This window comes from Numida meleagris, chromosome 16 (assembly GCF_002078875.1).
Source record: "Numida meleagris isolate 19003 breed g44 Domestic line chromosome 16, NumMel1.0, whole genome shotgun sequence".
Taxonomy (NCBI): Eukaryota; Metazoa; Chordata; class Aves; order Galliformes; family Numididae; genus Numida; species Numida meleagris.
The window spans coordinates 3,811,521-3,833,040 of NC_034424.1; the positions used below are offsets into that span (position 1 = coordinate 3,811,521).

The following is a 21,520-nucleotide window of genomic DNA, read 5'->3' on the forward strand; positions in this document are numbered from 1 at the left end:
CCCACTGGGCTGTTATTCTGCCCCAAGAAACCCACTACTTCATTGCTGCTACTGTATGAGAAGTGAAACCCATGAAATAATACAGTTTATGTGTACACGGTGGAGAAAGACAACAGCACGTTCCCTGCAGCACGGGGGTATAGTCTGGGGACTGTGAACAAAAAGCAGGGAGCTGTAATCACCCTCAGCTAGAGCGCTCATTTCAATTGTTTTTCAGATGCTCCTAAAATGCCATTTGTTGCTGGAAGTCAAATCGCTTTGGCTGTGTCATTAGGAAAAAAGAGGGGAAAAAAAGCTTAAGAAAATCCCCGATGGAACGGTTTGAGTTGTACTAAAATGCCCTGCATTCTCATTTTTTTTTTTTTAAGACACTTCTTTTTCTTCATTTAAGTTAACTGAGTCAGTTTATGCAACAGTGAAAACAAAACAAAATACTTCGCAGGGCTAAAGTCAGAAGAAATGTATCAGTTTTAGCCAAAGGAAAAAATCTAACCGATCCAAAAAGATGTTGTTAAATGTTATTTTGTGATCATTTTATTTCTGTTTGATTTTGCTTGGTAATAATAATAAAAAAACTTTATGTTAGATCTGGGTATTGTTTTTTTTTTTTTTTTTCTCCCATCACAGAACACAAAATCTGATCCTTTTTCTGTTTATGACCATCCCTTTTTTTCCAAATCAAGAAGAATAGTTTGCTTAGACGCTGATTGCCAGGCTGGGACATCTTCATGTGGAAGAGACAGATGGTTCCAACATCCTCGGTTGAAAATAACCCATTTTTTTTTGTTACCAGAAAACTGTTTGGCACACCGGGACCTGGAGAAACTCGAGGAGTGGGCCAACACAAACCTTGTAAAGTGCAATAAAGAGAAGCACAAAGCTCTGCGCTAGGGCAGAACAGCCCCAACATCAGCACAAGCTTGGAAACAGCCAACAACAGCTGGGACAGTCCCAGGTTTGTGGTGAGCACCGTGCTGAAGGTGGGTCCACACCATGTTGTTCTCTCTGCCCTTACGGCAAACTGCATATGGGGCTAAATCCAGTAGATGAGGGGAAGTAAATATTCCCTATTGCTTGGCACTGCTGAGGCTGCACATCCAGTTTTAGGAACACCCAATTAAAAATGGGTGTTGAGAAACCAGAGAGGGCACAGCTGAGTGCTACAGCGGTGGTCCAGGGCCTGAGCACAGGTCCTGCCAGGTCAGGTGCAGGGATCTGCACTTCTCCTTTAATCTGGTGAAGCAGAAGCCAAGGGGCAATCTAATGACACTTCTCAGAAGATAGTTACAAACATGAAGGAGAAAAGGTCTTCTTATTAGAGACAGATGATATAACTAGGAGTAACAGACACAATCTGCAGCTTGGGAAGTTCAAGTGACTTGCTGGAAAACTTCACTTGGACATACTGCAGCTCTGGAACAGGCTGCCCAGAGATGACGAAGAGTCTCCCATTTTAGACTGGTGGACAAAACCACAGCTGACCTGATTTAGGGCTAGAGATAATCTTGCTTCTAGTGACAAGTTGGATCAAACTCCCATCCCAACCCATAATGCATTCCGTGAAAAACACAGCTCTCTTTTCCAGAAAGTTATCAGTATTATCTTCTTTCTTTATTATTTAAACATTTTATCTTAATCTCATTTTCAGAAAGAGGAAAAAAAAAATAAAAGAAAAGCAAAAAAAGAAAGCTTGAAAAGGCAGACATCCTCTAAAAAGAAGAAATAATCCATAGAATTACATAGAATTATCAAAGCAGATAATTTAGAGCCTATTGTACAAAGCTCGTATACGTGAATTCCTATGACTATATATATTTGCATAACAGTTTTCCTATTATTTAACAATCTGCAAATCATTCTTAACTGCTTAACAAAGAATATCTGTGCATTAGTTGGTGGGATCATTATAGAGATGGTAAATGGATGATCATGTCTTTCTTGTCACACAGTGAAACTGAGCACCTAATAAAAATAATTATCACCATTGCACTATCATGATCCACAGGATATCTGCTCTTCTTTCTTCCCCAAAAGATAACTGGGAGATGCTTTTTTAATCATCTCTCAGCTTTTCAATCCATCAGTAATGCTGCTTTTGGTGCCCTTCTCCTCCCCAAAAATGATTCTCTCCCGCGCAGTGGTCCTCTGAAACTATCATCATGTATAATTGCTTCTGTTGACCATGCTGATTGCTCCTGGTACCTTTCAGCAGTAAAAGCCTTGCATTTGCTTCCCGCCCCTTATAAATCAATTTCCTCAAAAGCCTGTTTGTGCAAAAGACCAAGCTTTTTTCCCTCCGATGATGAATGTGCTACATTTTTCATAGAGACGGGTAAGGGAGAAATTTCGGTGCAGTGTGCACATTTCGATACTGCAGTGCAACGCTGGAGGAAAAACAAATGAGCAAAGAAATCTGGCAAACTAACAGCTGAACGGTGTTGCTTTTTAGAAAGGGGGGAAAAAAAAAAGAAAAAGAGAAGACTTTCCAAAAAGTATTTCTTCATTATTTATTTATATTCTAGCCGTCTCCAGGGGCCCCCCAGCCAAGGTTGTGCTAAGCCTTGCACTTTTCTGGGAATAGTTCATTCTTAACCCAGAGAATCCCAATTCACTCATCAGGTTGATTCCGTTTTGTTGCTGTTGCTGTATTTACCGTCACAGAGGATATTGCTGATGGTTGGGACTACATCTCCCAGAATGCCCCACGGCCCTTTCTGCTGAGTCACCCCACTGCTGGGCATGACTCATCATTGCAGGCGGTGCAGGTCCGGGGTCCCATCTCTGGAGGAGGTGCTCTCCCAAATCACACCATCCCTTTATTTCTCCCTGCATGATTATTATTATTATTATTTGAATTGATGTAGGAATCCAACACAGATCAGAAATAGAATATAGATCTCTTAGGCTATCAGCATCTTCCTGCACGAATGCTATTTGCTTTCAGAGCACTCATGTGCCTTTCACCTCTCTTTATTGAAAAAGCCTTCAGATGTCATTAGAGATTTTTCTCCTGTTGTTCATTATAAAGAAAATCCTCCAGTTATTGGGAATTTTTATTAAAACAAAGAAGCAAAACACTAATGCTATAGTCTTTTGTGACAGCAACTTTCATCTCAAAGGATAAGTTCACGCATGATGCAACAAAATGATGAACGAGATGCAGCAGCTTTAAACATAAAGATAATCACTCCATCTAGCCCAGAAAAGCCTCCAGTACTGGGTGGAATATGGCCACAGTGCAGCAGAGAATTGCACTGCAATGTGTCACTTTAACATGGCAAATGAAAAACACCCTCCCCTGTCGAAATCTCAAGGCAAGGGAGCCTGAATATAATTAACTATTGCAGTCTTTGCTTAGATCAATTGCAACGAGTGCCCGGTGCAATAGTAAAACAATCACTGGGGGCCTGTAATTCTTTGCCCTCCATTGGGCTCTCACCGTCAGCGTGTCTGGGTTAGGTCCCCTGGAAAGGGGTTTGATGAGTGGTGGCCAACGTATGGCTCATGAGAAGCTTGCGTGGAATTCCCATACCAGAGGTAGCCACAAGTAACACGGGTTTTGTACAGCACTGAGCTAGCAGAGCTCAGTCTCTGCTTTACTCTGTTGTTCCTGCTCTGTCCATAAATCTGTAGAAATGTCCAGAAAACCACTGAGCTCTTCAGCTAGTGGGCTGCTTCTGGAACTGGCCCAGCCTGTGACTCCCCACAGTATGTGCCCTGCAGCTGTCATCCAGGTGGCAATCAATCAACCTTGGGTCATTGGCTGCTGCTCTGACTGCTCTCCCAAGCACAAGGCTGTTTTGTCTCAAAGCCCTGGGAGTCTGTTGCATGAGAAATGTCGCATGCTTGACTATGGGTTTTGGCAGCATCATAGAATCAAAGAATGGCTTGGGTTGGAAGGGACCTTAAAGATCATCCAGTTCCAACCCCCTCAGCATCAACGTGGAACAAACTCCACTGACACTGACAGCAGTGTCACATTCAGAGAGAGCGGAGGAAAGAAGAGAAATGTTCACACCAACAGACACTGGTGCTGTAGGAGAGAGAAGTCATTTTCCCTTCTCTCTGTCTCAAATGAGGTGTCATCTGGCCTGTGCTCTCCCCGTGAATTGCCTTTCACCAAAGCAGAATAAATCATTCATGCAAATCTGAAAAGCAATTTCTGCATCATTCATATTGTGGAAGTTTCTCTGTAGGGCTATTAAAGAGAGATTCTGAGCTGGTTTGGATTGAAAAATCAGATTTTTAATTTTAAGAAAAAAAATCTTCCATGGAAAATATCTCCTTACACATATCATTATGTGCAGTGTGTGTGGTCTTATATGTATGTGTATAGAGAAAAAACAACAATCCCTCACAATCAAGATCATACTTTGGGGCTCGATATCATCTATTTTTTATCCAAACCGTAACGCTATACTGGGGAAGAAAATGATTCTCAACTAGTAGAGACATATTCTGTTTGAAAGAAATCAATTGGAAAACATGTTCTGCTTGGTTACCTGAATTCTCCAGATCTTTATAGGCTTCTGTCCAGGTCTTGGCCATGTTGGCGAGCGTGTACTCCATGATCTGGATGTCGGTGATGGGGCAGTTGCACTGCGGGAACTCCTCCGCGCACTGGCAGCCGCACTGGCTGTTCCGGCAGATGTACTCGCCCTCCCCATTGCACATGATGTAGCTCAAGGCAGACTGGACAAACTTCTCTTGTAGGTACTGGGGGAAGATGATCTGGAGACCTGGAAATGAGGCACAAATGTAGGAGGGGGGGGGGGGAAGGAAAAGGTTATTTCAGGTATCTGCTCTGCTTTCAAAACCTGTTTCATTAACAGCTTGGGGAAGTGATACCGAGGAATTAAAAGCTGTTGGGAGATTTCTCTCAGCGCTGTCACGAGTAAGGAAGATAGTTAGAAAATATACACCTTGGGTGTATATGAGCTGAGATCAGATGCCCAGTTCCCCTCTTCCTCCCAGTCCTGGGTCCCACTACAGTGTGAAGCAGCTGAGAGCAAAGCCTCTCGTACCCCATGTATTGGTTTTTATGCTTTGCAGCCAAGCACTAGCTCAGAAGTGATGAGCACCACGCTGTTCTGGGAGAGACTAAATAGGTTTGGTACCACAGAAACAAAAACTATGCATTGAAAAAAAGAAAAAAAAGAAGAGAAAGGAAAACAGAAGAATGGAAAATAATATGGGGAGGGATTGCTAAAAGAGCCTTGCAGAGTTAAGTGCCCAGCTCCCACAGCATAAATACAGGAGCCGGGTACCTGAGTCTTTCCAGCTCACTCCCTGCTAGGAGGGCTACTTGCCAAATCCTATAAAAGTGCAAATGGATTTAGTGCCAGGGATTTCAGCGGTGCTCGGAAGGTTTACATTAGCTGAGAGATCAATCCCCAGCTCTCTTTCTCCGCAGCGAGTGTTTGTGCATCCATCCATCTGTGCAGGCACACGTGTGGGCGGATGCCTGCTCGGGTACCCGAGGACGTGATGGCAGTTTCCCTGCGTGCCCTGTGCACAACATACACGCATTTGCAGCCTCTCCTCCTCCAGCCGCCATCTCTGGGCTCCCTGCAGATGGCCCTGGGGCTTTTGGGGACTCACAGCTGTTTCCCTGTGCCGGGGCTGTCAGCATCACTCAGGGTGTGCGATGCAGCAACGAGGCCCGTGGGCTCATCCTTTGTAAATGGCCCAGGGATGACGGAGTGGCAGAGAGGAGTTTATGGCTCGAACAGCAGCGCTGAACTCCAGCGCAACGAAGGCGCGCGGGTCAATTACCCATCTGTTTGTGTTTCTGTGGCGCTGAATTACCGTATCCGTTGCTGACAGCTCATTGGAGTGGAATGAAAATAAGGCAATAATTCAGAGGGTGAGAGCGTGCAGAAAGGGCAAGGGCCACGCTGCCGTCCAGGAGTTCAGGCCCACCTCTGTGCCGGGGTCATGTTCACCTCAGGCCCCCGAGCATCCCAGAGCCCACTGCCCCTCTGGTTCCAGCCTTGGCAAGGTCACCCAGGCTTGTGGGCATCAGGGGGCAAGGGGAACCACGGGGACATCCCTTCCTCCCCCCCGCTGCTCACCATGCCCGGTGGCAGCCCTGTCTGACCCAATTTGCAGCTGGGCACAGAGCGGTGGCAGCTGCCAGGCGGGATGAGCATGGGGCAGAGCTCAGCTTGTGACACAAGGCAGGGCTTCAGGCTGGGCCTTAGGGAGAGAGCACGCACAGGGCTGAGCAGATTACAGCATCCCTACAAACATCACAGAGCTAGTCTGAGGAGGGTCAGGGCAACAGCAGCATTTTGAGGTTTCTTTGCTCTTTCCTGAGATATATCTGAATTAAAAACATAGCTTCCCTCCTCTTGACTGCAGGAAGAGCTGATGTTCAGGCTCTTTTAGGGATTTATCTGAAGCTGCCACCACAGAAGGATGATCGCTTTTCAAACCTTCACACTGACATTAGGGATGGTTCTTCCTTCCAGGCTCCAACACTGAGGAATGGAAAGAAAGCACTGAGCTGTTGGAGAACTGAGACTTACAGAAGAAGGTTGGAGAGCCCGAAGGCTGCTGAGCTCTCACGCTCACCGAAGATGGGGCCGGGCTCCTTGCTGTGCACTGACCCTATTTATGCATGGTCCAAGTCCCGTGAATAAATCTTTCCACTCTTTGCTTCATGGAGGAGCAACCTGCCCTGGCCTCAACCTTTGAATATGAAGCCCAAAAGCCCACAGGCTCTTCAGCACACTGTGTATTCTGTTTGAATTTTAACTCAAAAAAAAACCAACATGCTGTCTGGTTCCAGCTACAAATGGCACTGGCTTTGCAGTCTTTTTCTGGAGTGGAAAGGTGTGAAAACAAGCCACTAAAGATGCTGGGAAACCACTTTCCATCAGAAAAGACACATGCAGAGTGTCCCAGCACATGAGGAAACATGAATACCATGTAATCTGCAAAAAAAAAAAAGCCCATGGTCACATCCCACACTGCAGATACTTGGTTTTTGTCTGTGAAATTCATAGTTTCTGAAAAATGTTTCCAAGATAACCTTCTCTTATAAGAAAAAATTTCATATTCTCATGGCAGTGTAAATGACCCTTCATTTGAGTGACAGTCAGACCCCCTGTACACTTAGCACCAATTCAACAAAATACTTGTATAAATAATTAACTTCAATCAGGTAAGGAGTTCTGCTGAAATCTGTGCAGTTAATTGTAGAACTTAACAAGAAGCACATATTCAAATATGTGCTTAGGCCTGGAACACATGTAACGCCCAAATCCAACTACCCATTGAAACATGCATGTACCTACTCCAAACACAGAACTCAAGCAAATGCACTGCAGGAATTACAAGTCATTCAGAGATCTTCCAGCCAAAAGTTTCCTTGTAGAAGAAACCTCTGCCAGCCCCATCCCTAACAAAACATCCCGTGGTGCTGTTTCATGCCCATAAGTATTGTCTTTGACTCCTGCAAACATGCAAATAAGTTCCTATTTATTCCCTCATTTTCATCAACTGATTAATCCCATCTCAGCAGCCAAGCAGGAGGTGACCTGGCCTTAAAGACTGGGACCATGAACCAATATCACGGGGTGAACACCTCAGTGCAAGCCAGGTGCACAAGGAATTGGCTCTTTCCTCCACGGCAGTCTCAGGAGCTGACTGCTCCTGAAGAAAGCATGTTAGATAGTGACTACTGATAGGGAAAATGTCTTGGTTTTGAAGATATCATTGGTCAGATGGGGGAATTTTGAAGTGTAAAGTTCCTCTTTAAAAACAAAGAGGAGCACAGGTTTGGTATAGGTTCAGCTTAGAAAACTACAGGCAGAATATGAAGTATCTGACAAGGGAACACGTCCTTAATTCACCTAGAAAATCTATTAGAGAGAGATGTTTGGCTTTGGACTGCATACAAAAGGCTTCCTGCATTAAAAGAGGAAAATTTCCCCTGCTCTAAATTAGAGCTATTTGAAACATTTTCCATAGAAGAGTTCTCTGTTGAAAATGCAGTTTCATTGAAGCATTTTGTGAGAACATGTTGACTCAAAAAAGCACTTTTGACAGGGAAAGGTCTAAGTGTGTTTTTCGTACTTCCTCATTTTGTTTCACTTAAAAGCTGAAATGTTTTCGTTGTCATTACGGCTCTGCCCATCTTGGTGAAGACTTTAATATTAATTGTGACGAGAATTTTAATATTCTATTACCATATTCGATGTAACAAACTACCCGATGTGCAACACCTCCTGACTAACGTTTCAATGTTTAGAATAGCACAGAAGGATTTTACCTTGTTGAAATAGTGCCACGTTGCAATATAGACAGCAATGGTCAGACTGCCCCAGAGGCCGCCTCTGGAATTTTAATTCTGCAGAACTTTTAAGAATGTTGGTTGTTTTTTTTCACTCTGATTTTCCAATTTCAGGCCAGCAACGTTTGGCAGGAAGCAGAAATTCCCATTTTTCCACTCATTGCTGCAGAGGTCCATGTAGCCACAGGTGTTGGGCTTTGCACCATGTGTGCAGCCCAGTCCTTCCCTACACCTCCAGGCTGGATGACCTCCCCAGGCCCTGCGTGCAGGTATGGAGGTAGCTCTGGGCCCAGCCACTGCACCCAAATGGCACGCCTTTGAAAACATGATTCTGAGGACTGGGCTGCAACAAGGAACAGAAATCCTCCCTGTCACAAAGATGCTGCTCTTTTATTGAGCCGACCTCGACGCGAAGGTAGCGACATGGATTTCTGTCAGTAGCTCTTGCTTAGCTGCTAATCAGATCGGAGGACACTTGGTCACGATCCATTACCCACAGTCCTGTGACTAATTCCTAATGAGGCCTCTCAGAGCAGAGGAAGGATCCTGGGTAATTATCCCAAGAGCCGCTCTTCAGATTAGAAAGAAAACACTCAGGTGTAGCTCTAAAGGTCACTTTGTCCTATTAAGAACAGCTCTTACCTTCCTTCCTTCCGTTGCTGTCTCTCTTGGATTGGGTCTGGCCCCTGGGTTATGCCCTGAAACTCCATGAAACCCACTTCTTGTTGACCATGAAGTCCTACAGCCAGATCCCTCTGTCTGCTGCCTCATACACCTTACCTGCCCTCTCTCTTCTAAAATTCCCCACTTCTTCTCTGTCCTTCTCCCTTCCAGCTATCTTGCTTTTTCTCTTCCTTTTAGAATCAGATAGCCAACAGAGATTGACTAATTTACTTACTTACCCATTTGTCTGCCTATAAACCAAGCTGTCAGTCTATTTACCTTTTTACTTACTTAGCTGATGTGTCGTTCTTTAGTTTCATTACCAACAATCATCCTCACAGTATACAAAAAGCCTCAAATTACTTATTGTTAATTAGGTTAAGTACCAAAATTCAGTGATTTCGAGGATCTCAAGAAAAGTGAAAGCAACCTGCCTATTATTTTTAAGGGCAAACAATAACAACAATAATAATATGACTCGGTAAATTAAACCCAGTTTCTTTGAAACCGAGATTAAAATAGCACTTGCCAAATTACACTTAAAGCTGAAGATGTAATGTAGCCCATTCATCTGAAAAATTAGAATTTGTGTAAGTACAAAGATTCCAGAAATAAAAACATCTGGGCAAATGAGCAATTAAACCCCACATTTCCTTAGTTTATCAAAAAATTGGGAATAACCTTAGGAAATAATGTGCCCATCAAATTTTCTCCTTCTACTGAAGTTGACTTCTTGATAACCAGCATGTTTTATTTTATTTATTAATTTATTAATTCAGTCATGACCTCTGCCTGTAGAGTTCTGGACTAGTTCCCCAGCTGGGACCGAAGCCATGGCTTCCAGCCTCCAAATAAAACTTTTGTGCTTTTTCTCAATGATTATGTTCATTAGAGAGTCCCAAAAGTTGATCTGCACAGCTCTTCTGCAAATCATCAGTTTGGGAGGGACAAAGTGAGAGGTGGGCAGTATGTCCCATCAATATTAATGGAAAAGGTGACATTTATTTATGTTGGTGTATGTGTAATCCACAGAGATCTGTCAACATTCAGTACAGGAGAGGACACCCAGATTCTTCACTCGGGCCCAGTCTGCAGCTTCTTCCACCTTTACCTCAGCCCTGTTGAGCCCTAACTCTGCAGGGAACTTGCACTGCAGAAGGTGATGACAGCAAACAGGGAAAAGTCCCCAAAAAGAGGCCACCCCCCTTTCATCGCATCCCCCCACTCTGTGCCCTGATTGCCCCTCTCCCTCCCTCCTGTGTCCTACCTTGCAGGTGGAGTTTGCTTTCAGTGCTTTGCAGAAGGACAGAACTCACAGAGTCCAGATTGTCGTAGCTGTTACAGCCCAGGGGGCCAGTCCGAGTTTCTGTTACCTACAGAGGATGTAGAAAAGAGAGAGCGGAGCGTTGCCTTTGGTACCAGCACCACGTCTTCCCCAGGCAGGTTCGGACCTTGTGGTATATTGACCCTTTGCCACCAGCTGATGCAATCCAAAATGCACCTTATGTAACTGAGAAAATATGTTCCTCACTGGACAGACATGGCTAATGCTTGAGGCACCCGCGAGCTGGAAAAAAACAGAGTGACTCGTGCCTGCTTTCTTTATGGAACAGAATGTTACTCTGGGCTTGGAAATGAGGAGGATCTCCAGTGGAGAACACCAGAAGCTGGTAGAGAAACTATCCCCTGGCTTCTCCTCATAGAAAGCAAGATGCAAGATGGATTGCCAGCCTGCAATGGCACCTAGTGCTCCCACAGCATATGTGCACACCATCCTCGTGCTAAGGATAGAAGGAGGCACAGATGACCTGCAATGCTGCTTCTGTGGCTGTTGCTGTTGGTTTCCAGCCATGGAGGAGAGCTGCCCTTCCTGAATTCACAGAGGGTGATTATCTGCTGTCACTGTTTCAATATCTCAATCCAATTTCCCATCCAGGAGGGAAGACTCAGCCATGAGACACCACAGAACAATAATAAGAGCTGAAACCTTTCAGAAATGGCTAACAATGACAACTCCATCCACATTCGCCTTCCCTGGAGTGAACTCTGCAACAATAAAATCCCTCCCCAGTATAGGATGATTGCTTTCAGAGAAGGCAGCCTTTGTCTGCAGAGCCATTTTCCCTATTTTGTATGCTCTGAGCAGCTCTCCCTCCTTCCTGCTCCAAACCCCAAGCTGTCTCTCAGTCCATTTCATTCCAGATGCCTCGGTAATGCCACACTCAGTTTTTCACCTTTTCTTGCAGGGAGTTCATCAGAGAGATGTTTATCAGTCTTCTAGCCACAAGGGATAAATATTCATGGGTTGCATGGGTTGTCCAGTTCACAGATCTTTCCCTTCCCATCTTCATTGCTGATCTGGGTTATCTGTTCCCTCTCTTCCTTCCAGAAGTCACTGCCACACATAGTGGAAATCTCCTAGCCTACAGAACCATCACACTGAATTCCCACCTCTTTACAGACACAGTCGTCTCAGGAGTTCAGTTCTTCTGTGAGGTCCACAACACAACAACTCATTCTAGGGAAACTAGTATGGGAACAAAACAACTTGTGACCAACAACGACATCACACTGGACTGGAGAAGCCCTGCCCCAAACCCCTCCATTATTGGTATGGGAATATGTAGCTAGGCACAATACCTTGATTGCTCCGGTAGAGATCTGGATCTCATGGAGTCTCCTCATGGTGCCATCACGGTCTACGAAGTAGGAGGAAGCGAGCTGGTGCAAAGCTTCCACGCTTTGGGTAGCGTTTCCTGACTTCCTGTCGAGGCGACTTTTGTCCATGTACATGGTCAAGGCCTCCTCTCCTGCAATGAGAAGAAAAGGAGCTGCCAGCAGGGCCCAGGAGGCTGCCAGGTAGGGTCTATTCCATGGGAAGACAAGATATCCCAGGAGCTGGTGTCAAAGATCCTTATGGGTCCCTTCCAACTCTACGATTCTATGATTTCTGATATCCTATTTTACACCTATAGGAAGAAATCTTGACACATAAGACACTATTAGATGGATCCACCTTTCCTCATCAGTATTAAGGAGCTAGGACCTCTATCTCTATTCAACAAGTAAGGCTAGATCCACCACACTTGTAGATCAGCTCCATTTAGTTCAGTAGATGACATCTGGGATGTTTGTCAGTCAGCAGAGCTTCAGCACAACTGCTGGAAAGGATTCAGACCACTTGGCCAGTGTGAGGAACACTCTTCTCTGTAGGAAGTGCGTCTAGAATGATGCACACCTGGCAGGAGCAGAGGCCATTTATGCAATTCTCTGCACTGGTTTTGAGTAGAAATAAATGATGATTTAAATTGCAAATAGGACATAGGTACACAGGTGGGTACAGAAGACAAACTAATACTGACTGTACCCATGGCCATGAGAACGGGTAAGGACGGAGGGGAGTGAAGGGGAGCAAACAGAGGAAAGATCAAATGAGAAAGTTAAGCTAAGCCAAATCTCCTTTCTGCTTTGCTTCCTGTCCTAGTGTCTCTTCTAGTGAATTTAAGTGGAGAGGGAGATATAATGTGTGAGGTAAGGGATAGCAGGTGACTTTGAGCCAGTAAGCACAGGGAGTTTGGTAGTGAGGCAGTTAGATCTGATAGCACCAGGCATCCTGAATGTTATCAGAAACATGAATCGAAAAGATATACGAAAAGGACACAAAGCCGAGAAGTCACATTTGCTTCAAAGTTCAATTTGTGCTACGTGAGCTAAATTGAAATCCAATTCATCAAAGGTGTAGAAAGAGAGAATACCATCTTGTCTCCTCAACATGTGAAGCTCTGATTTTAATAAACGAAGAGAATGGACGCTCAGGGTAGGAATGTGCCATTTCTACATAGCTCTCTTATGGAGGTTTGATAGATGAGCCACTGATGAATTCATTGCCTCTGGAAGTGACGGCCTGGTCAAAAAAACCCCACATCACTACTTCTTAGGCCAAGAAATATTTTGCTCTTCAGCATTTTTGCAATTTTTGTAGCCTACAAGTGCTTACTTTCCTTAAAAATGTTGATTAGCTGAAATCGTTTGATTTGTCCAACTATTTTTTAATTACGTATGTAAAAAATTTTTAAAAAAATTAAAAACACGCACAAAAACAAAATAACAAAAACCACACAACCCTGTAATCCCTCCCCCTTTCTCTGGACACGTTCCAGACCTTATCTGGAAACCAAATGTCTGAACCAAAAAAAAAAAAAAAAATTGGCTGAAAATCAAAATATTTTTATTGGATTTCGTTTTTTTTCTAGCAATCGGTATGTCAAGGATTGAGCCTTCGGCTTTGAGATGAAAAGTGGAAATTTTTGATGGAACAAAGATACTTTTCATCAAAATAATTAATCGGTTTAAATCTTTTAATTGGCTTCAGGAGAACTAAGTGGAGAAGTTTGGCATGTAAAGCTTTCTCTTACATTCTCTTACATGCTGTTCTCTGACCACTGAGTTGTAGCAGAAACAGCACCATCACTACTGACTCCCAGGAAAATATTTTCCCTGGAAAATGACAAGCTCTGATTTCCCTTCTCACTTTAAACACCATTATGCATTGAGTGACCTACGGGGCCCATGGCAAGGATCAAGGCTCTGTCACATCCACACAAACAGCAGAAAGACAGTTCCTGTCCCAGAGGACTTAAAATCCAAGTATCCAACGAGACACAGCAGATGCATACAGCAAACACCCAGGAAAGCACACGGCAATGAGACGACGGCGATTAGTGTGAGAAGCAGCGGTCACAGAGTGCCAGATGCCTTCTTGCTGTCAATGCATTTCCAGGTCTCATTGTCGCGGTGGATTTTCACAGGGGGATTGAAGGAAGGTCAGGCTTTGTGAATTTTCATCAGGCAGCTCGTTTGCCACTGAAAGGACAGCCTCGTGGGAGAGGTTTGGGGGAGCAAAGTGGTGTGCTTTGAGGCAGAAGTATTTCTCAGCTAACCGGGCTATTCAGTTGTATGGAGACGCTGCAGACATAAATAGGGCTTCACCTCCACTGCACACAGCTGTGAATGGAAGACCTGGAGTAATGCTCCTTAGCTGCAGCTCTCTGAGGAACCTGCGGGATTCAGGCAGAACCAACTCTGGGATTTCACCAGGAAGTGGAAAAAGAGGCTATCTGTGGGGAGAAAAACCTGATTCCTCCTTCTAACAGCTGAGGCACAACACTCAGGAGCTTTTCAGTGCAGGCTCTGAGATATATTAGCTAGAGGAGCCCTGAGACTGGAGATGCATTGGACAGAGAGCAACCAGGAAGCCTGGCTTGAACTGCTCAGGCAGTGACACCAGCTTCAGAGTCAGCATCAGCCTTGGGCCCCCCAGACAACACGGAGCAGGCAACGAGCCACTGGGACAGCTCCTAGACATCAGACAGGAGAACCCAACGCTTTGAGGAGCTGGAGTTGAAAGCTTTAACTGCAAAAGTCATCGCTTTTGCTCCCTGAGGTGTCTGAACCCCTCCGCTGGGAAAAAAAGAAAGGAGAGGAAAGCAAAGCCTCTGAGATTTGATGCTTTTCCTGAAGGACAAATGCAGTCCTTAGGAGAGAAGGGTGCTGAGCAGAGATAACGCTGCTGGAAACCTATTCCGTGCACATGTGTGCAGACCAGGAAAAGCACAGCATCCCCATGGAGAGTGCGCGTGAACAAGCAACCCTTAGATCAAGAGAGGTTAATAGACTTTTGCTGCATTATTAAGTCTTAATTTCTCGTTTATTAAGCGGATGCTATGTTCAAAGTTGTCTTTCCTTCAGGGCTTTCCCTGCAAATTGGCTCTCAGCTCCGTGCGCTCCATCCTGGAGCATGGATGCCCTCAAAATGACCCTTCACCAGTCCCTTTGTCAGAACTAAACTGGAGTACAGCTGGATTTTAGGCTCCACGAGGACCTGGATGCCCTGTAAGTTGAAAGGCATGGGGGCTGCTCCTTATGTGGCCAGGTGTGAAACTAGCTGCATTCACCCTGGGCTGGCCTGATGCATCACCCAGCCTCCTCGGGTCTGTGCAACACATGGCACTGAAAAGCAGAAAAATTTCCTCTGCATTTGTCACTCATTTGCAATGTAATAAGACATCAGACTAAGTTACAAACCCCTGTAATCCAAAGCAGGAGTCCTGGAACTTTTTTTTTGAGGAGATCTCCCGGAGGCCTTAGGAGGGTCAATGCATGCCTGGTTTTATGTCCCAGTGGTCTTGTTTAGCCCATAGACTGTGCTAAGAGTGTGTCCTCCTTGCATAATGTGTGCTCAGCCTCATCTGCATCTTCTGCAGAGCTGCCATTGCCAAGATAAATTCTTTTTTCCCCACTGTTGCTCGCCGTTCTCTGGGCTGATAGAGCAGTTAGCTTGCCTCTCCAACGCCAGTTCTCGTTGCAAGTCTCTGCATATTTAAAAGTGTTGTGTTGTAAAATCAGGAGAAGAAACAAGCTACTGTGAATAATTCACAACCTCACCCAGGCAAAATTAAAAATATATTTCAACATCAAAGGTTTTCCTTATTTCAAATTTTCAGGGATGTGAACAGGGAGGAGGGGAAAAAAAGACATGTCAATGGAAAGGAAAGTGAGCCCGAACAGAAAACTCTCAACACCTTCCTAGTTTCCTACTTGGCTGGTTTGGCCTCTATAAAATATGGTCCTGAAAACTATTTCCTCAATGAAGAAGTGTTTATCCTTACAGCAAGTTCTTTAGTGCTTGATGCAGGCACCACTCATGCACTTCAGTGCATGGAGACCTTCTCTCTCACATTTCTTGCTGATGGAGCAGCCAGTTTGAGTGGCTGGGCAGAAAGAGCAGCCCGAGGTTCTTTGAAGGATGCACGCTGCACGAGAGGTCATTTGCTTTCAGCGGAACTGCGCCAATTTATTTACCACCTCATTTGTGCATGAATCACATGCACACATCTAATTTCATCTACATCTCATCTGAGCGTCTGCAGAGTGCTTTGGGAATAGGCAGGTGGCCAAAAATTCCTCAAAGTTCACTACAAACTTCACAGTGTGGCAAGGGTGGAGGTCAAGAACAACAGCAACAAACTCTACTGAAATTAAGACTCTTCACCAATGCAGTGTCCTCATGGATACCTGCTCTCAAAGGAAAGGAATTTAAATGCATGCCCTAAAATGGTAAAGAAAAGAATGATAAAAATGATACAAGGAAAAAAGAAATCATCATGAATTTTCAAGAGGAGACGCTGATTCTCACCCCTCGTATTCTCAGTATAAAAATGTTAATGCAGCACCAGCAGCAGCGCACGCACATGGGTTAATGGCCCTACACTTCCCTGTCTTCTGTCACCACTAGACAAACTCTGCCTGCACATGCAAACCCCTCTGCAGTCCTTGTCTGTACACTTTGAATTTTAGTCAGCTGTGATTTTCCAGCAGTCGGGTCCATGTTGCTGCTTTCCCTTTTGCATTCAGCCCAGACCTCCCTGGCCACCTCTTCCCCTGCTGCACATGCTCTCTGCCCATCTCCTTCTCCCGGAGCTCATTACAATTCCTCCAGTTCCAGCAAGAAACCATGTTTCCCCTCTGCATTTGGTTTCATACTGCAAAAATAGGAATCAACCCACTCTATTGCCAAATTAAGGACAGGGGCAGAGGAGCGGCAGACAGGCTCCTGCTAAATGAAGCACGTTTATCTTGCTGCACACCGGCACACGCGCCGTTGTCAGAGGGGCACAGGTGCACACGTATCACAGATGCTGAACGTGCACGCATTGCTCTGTGAATTCATTTGCAAAGGCTATTTGTACTCTGGGGATTTTTTAATCCTAATGATGAGACAGTCTTGGGCTGGGGGCCTCCACGTGGCATGGCCAATGGCCTACAGGTGCTGCCCAGAGCCTTTCCATACCGACACCGGTGCAAGAGAGGAGCCCGGGCTGTCCACCTACCTCCCAGCGTGGCAGAGATGAGGATGTGGGTGCCGTACTTTTTGATGATGGTATCGATGAACTGCTGCGTGGTGGGTCTCCGGCCCAGGAGGCGGATGCTCCTCTGGAACTCGGGCATCAGGGGCAGTGGGTTGTGGAGCAGGTCCCTCCGCTCGATGGCTGTGTTCCTCACCTTCCAACGGGCAAACTCCCTACACGACGAGACAGGAACACAAGAGGAGTGAGGCACTGAGTCCAGAAGGGCAAGGGGAGCCCCTGAGGGCAGGGAAGGAGGATGGTGAAGGGGATGATGATCCCACTGGACAACCCCGCATGGATACAATGTGGGGCTACAGGGCTAGACAGAAAGGGAGGGGAGGAGAAGAGAAGTGAGACATTACTGCAAGGCAACAACGCGCTTCAGGGATTAGGGTCTGGGCTGGTGAGGAGATGGCCTCAGAATCTCCAGAGGTGTCTGGCAGAGAGCTGCATTTCCCTGCATAGAAAGCAGGCTGGCCCTTGCACCCCCACATACTTTGGGGTCTTACACCTCTCCATAAAGCAGCAAATTCTGGTCTCTGTCACCAAATCATAGAATGGCTTAGCTTAAAAATCATCCAGTTCCAACCTCTGCCAAGAGCTGATTGCCCCCCACCAGCTCAGGCTGCCCAGGGCCCCATCCATGGACACGGGCACCTCCAGGGATAGGGCACCCACCACTCTGGGCAGCAGTGCCAGCTCTTCACCACCTCTGAATAAAAAAGAACGGGTCAGTTTGATATACTTGAGACCCAGATTGGTCCAATCATTTCTATATCCTCCTGTCCTCGTGCCCACAAGCCTTCCTGGTATTCAGACATAATGCTTTTCCAAAACAGGCTGAAGTAAATGCATTGTCTTCGGCTGAAGAAAATGCATTGTCTTCAAACATCTTTCAGTACCCAGAAGTACAGCAAAAGAACAGCTTGAAAAACAACACATTTGGTAAACCATCTAAAAGGATCAATTCAAATATAAGCAGAAGGACTGGATGAAAATGGAAGTTTTGTTCGTTTTTCTTTATTTCTTTTTAAGTAAGTATAAATTGATTTTCAAATCCCCTCTTTTAAACCGATAGCAACTGCTAAAAAAAATAAAGTTAAATGTTTGCAGAAGCAGCTCTTCATTGCAAGTATCCATTTTGAAACTACACAGAGTGTCTTGAGAAAACATTGCACACCTGTGAACTAAAAACCAGGCCTCTGAAATACATCACCAGCTGAGCACCTGGAAGATGAGAAACCTGATAATGCCCTTTGAAAAATACTGAGCAAGGCCTTCTTAAAAAGGAAAGAATATTATTTATAACCACTTTCCTACAACGCACCTGCGCTACCTTAACCCACTTCCCAGATAATCAAGTTACAGACTTCTCTGTCCGTTTTCATTCAATTATTCCTGTAAATGGGGTTTAAGACAAAATTGCATTTAAATAATAGGAATGACAATACCTGGCACTGACACGGCACTTTCTATCAATGTTTGTCAACCAGCACCTGCAGTCCCACACTGCTGGAGGAGAACCTGACATGCAGGCAGATCTGGAGATACCATCAGTCAGCTGCAAAGCCGGGGTCACAAAGCAGAGCTTTTTGTTCAGAGGTTGACTCTACACCCAGTCCATTTTCTGTGTATTAGGTTCTTTTACTTAACGCAATTATGCATGTATTTATTTTGATTGCATACCATCACAACACCCCAGGCTGCCTAACAGCAGTTGCATTCATTAAAATAGCAAAGTGGTGGCTTTTTACTTCAAAATGTCTCCTTCCATTGGAGCTAATGCCCCCTCTAGCTCCTAGGCTTTCACAAGCCAAGTAAATAGCCCAAAGCAGAACACCCCTCTGATAACACTCTAGAAGTCATTAATGTCAAACCTTGAAATCTGCAGGAGCATAGGTTTTTCCCAGAAAAATATCTGCCAAAAGACCAAAAAAAGAGAAAAAAAAAAAAAAGGAGGGGGAGGGGGCAGGGATAGAGCACACCAGGATCTTAATATCACGAGTGGAGAAGTCATAGACCATTGGCTCACAAACTGTCTGTGGGAAACAAGTACATTAGCAATGTCCATGAAGTTATTGTATGGAGCAGTTTCTTCTGCTTTATAAAAAAGCCCAATACTTAGTTTCTGTGTAGGGGACATATTTGGGGGTCCCACAATTGCTTTCGATGATAAGTAGAAATTTAAAAGTAAAGAGAGCTTCTGTCTGACACGGCAGGGAGAGGTTGCTCTCATCACTCATGACCCCAAACCTGGCTCTAGAAGGAAACCCCCTTTTCATGAAGAAGGAACGGTCCCTTCAGGACAGAGCAATTCCCATTGACAGAGCAGTTACACTGCATGGGAAGATGCAGATCTGGATGCTAAAAGACAGGCAAAGTTTTACATTAAATAGAAATTCCCATGTTCCTACCATAAAGACGGTAAGTGTAGGAAAAATGCCATCTGTGCATCCTCTCCAAAGAGACAATTTTTAGATCCTGTAAAATCAAACGTACTTCTGCTCTCAGATTGCTGCTTCCTGGAAGTGCTATCAGTAAAGTCAGGAGATACTTAAACCCTTCAGAGCCAGGATGCTTTTAGAAAGGGAAGTGGGAATACTTCACGTTGCCAGAAAAAAAAAAAAAAGACATAAATTTTGCTTTTGTCACTATCAAAACATCTATTTCAAAGCGAAAAACAACGCAGCTGAAGCATTCAGCTGTTCAAGCAGGGTCTTACTGATATATCAACACCCAAACCCAAGGAAAGCCTCCAAGGAACCCAAGGAAAGTGGGTGGAGATGGACTGGGCAAACAGCTACATTTTAGGCAGTGTAATAGAATGCAGTAGGCAGTACAGATGAGAGAAGACAGGAGAAGAAAATGACGATTTGGTAAGTAATGTTTTCAAGGGAAAAGAAGGCTTTTTTTGTTGCTGATTCTTTTTTTAATATCAGATCCCACATAATCTCTTGACAGCAGTAGCAGGAGGCAAAAGGGAGATTCATCACTTCCATATCACCAACACTGCCAGCTACCAAGGGACAATCCCAGCCCCCGTTCACATAGTAGAGAAGTCCTTAGCAGCATCCACATCCACACTAAAGCATCACACTGAAGGGGAGGTTTTCTACTTCATTCTTTTGCATGCAGATCCTCCCCAGCACTCCCTGCTCTCAGGGCATACCATGGAGGTGAAAGCCCAGTTCTGTTATCCTCTCCAGTTGCCTAGATGTGTGGCTTTCATAGCTGATGAGGAAAGCTGAGCAAATATGTTATGATGAATAATTTATGCAACTAACTTAGATGTTTATCTTCAGCACATGGAATATCTAACAGCCAGCTGCAATTCCCTCTAATTTATGCATTATTTGAATTTACTTAGTGACATTCTTCAAGCTGCATTTTTTTTAGGCTATAGCATAGTATTTTTCTGTATTCTCTCCTCATGTATTGTTGCTTGGTTGAGACTGGTCAATCAAATGATACAATATTGTCTAGCTTCCTCATTAATGACCACAAATACCTTTCCACATTTTAAACTTGGCTTCCTCAGTATCAGAATATTTTTTATTCAAAGCAAAGCTCTGAATACTAACAATCTTCCATGTAAACCACAGAACTCTGTGCTGTAGGATGCACTGGAGGACAAGATTATGGTACAATTTTGGAAAACAGACTTGACATTAATGAATATGGCCAGTGAAATGAGTGAGAATTATTGAAGTGACTGAAAAAAAAAGGTCTGCAAGGAGCAGTATACCTCCAGCCTTAGGGGATAATCCGACCAGTAACTCCTGAAATCTGTGAAGAAACACCTCCAAGAACAGGTTTTCTATTAACTTTCAATGTCAGGCTTAATTGCATTTTCTACAGAAGCAGCTGCTGTTGGCCAAAGCAGAATCCATGGTACCAGGTCAGGCAAACAAGCTCTCGTCTGATTGTCACCACTGAATCCTTCAGTCTGAATCCTTGGAGGACTCATCAAGGCCTTGGGTTTATGGATGCTGTGTGTAGAGGGGCACTGAAATTCTTCCTCCCAGAAATCCTTCTCAGCAACATCAGCGCCACTGCCCAGAAAGCACAGATGAGGCCCCAAGGGTCTCAAGGCACTTTATAAAAGAGAAAAATCATGTTGTTGTTTGCTAGTTTTCCAGGTGAAGAAGTTGCAAAGAGTTGACCGGTATTGTGATGGTACCCCCTGATTATGGTTGGGATTAAATACAGTCTTGTGACCCTCGGGTGAAATCCCTGCCCGGGACGTGAACTTCTGCCAGTGGGAAAGCTTTTATGGGCTTCAGAAAGGAGATAAACCTCTTAACAAGGAGGAGAAAGGATCTGTATCCCTGATGTAGAGACGGGATAAGGAGGAACTATGAGCTAACGTCTGAGTAGCGGAGGAGAGGCACTTGTTTATGCTCTAACGTCTCGCCAGTGTAGACAGCCCTTGCTAATGGGGAGAGTACGCAGGAAAATGCCTGCCAGGTCAGTGGAGAGCAGTCTGCTCTCTAATATCTGGTGAAAGCACTGAAGAGTCTACTCTTAATGGCTGGAAGGGGTAGTGTCTCACTGCTAGTACCTAAGAGAGGGGAGAGGAAAGCGAGGGATGAAGTACATGCAGTAGCCTCAGAGAGGCAGATGTGCATATTTCAGCCCTTCCCCTTTGTCA

The 21,520-nt window shown here is 44.8% G+C and overlaps 1 protein-coding gene across 1 annotated transcript in view; it reads right to left on the reverse strand.

Annotated features, from left to right (window-relative positions):
* Window positions 1-21,520, reverse strand: part of BRINP1 (BMP/retinoic acid inducible neural specific 1) — an 87,592-nt gene that overhangs the window by 6,189 nt on the left and 59,883 nt on the right. The window contains exons 3-6 of the mRNA XM_021414066.1: window positions 16,852-17,042; window positions 11,603-11,772; window positions 10,230-10,335; window positions 4,503-4,739 (exon numbers count right to left, since the gene is read on the reverse strand). Of these exons, the coding sequence (XP_021269741.1) occupies window positions 4,503-4,739; window positions 10,230-10,335; window positions 11,603-11,772; window positions 16,852-17,042 (704 nt within the window). The remainder of the gene's footprint in view (window positions 1-4,502; window positions 4,740-10,229; window positions 10,336-11,602; window positions 11,773-16,851; window positions 17,043-21,520) is intronic.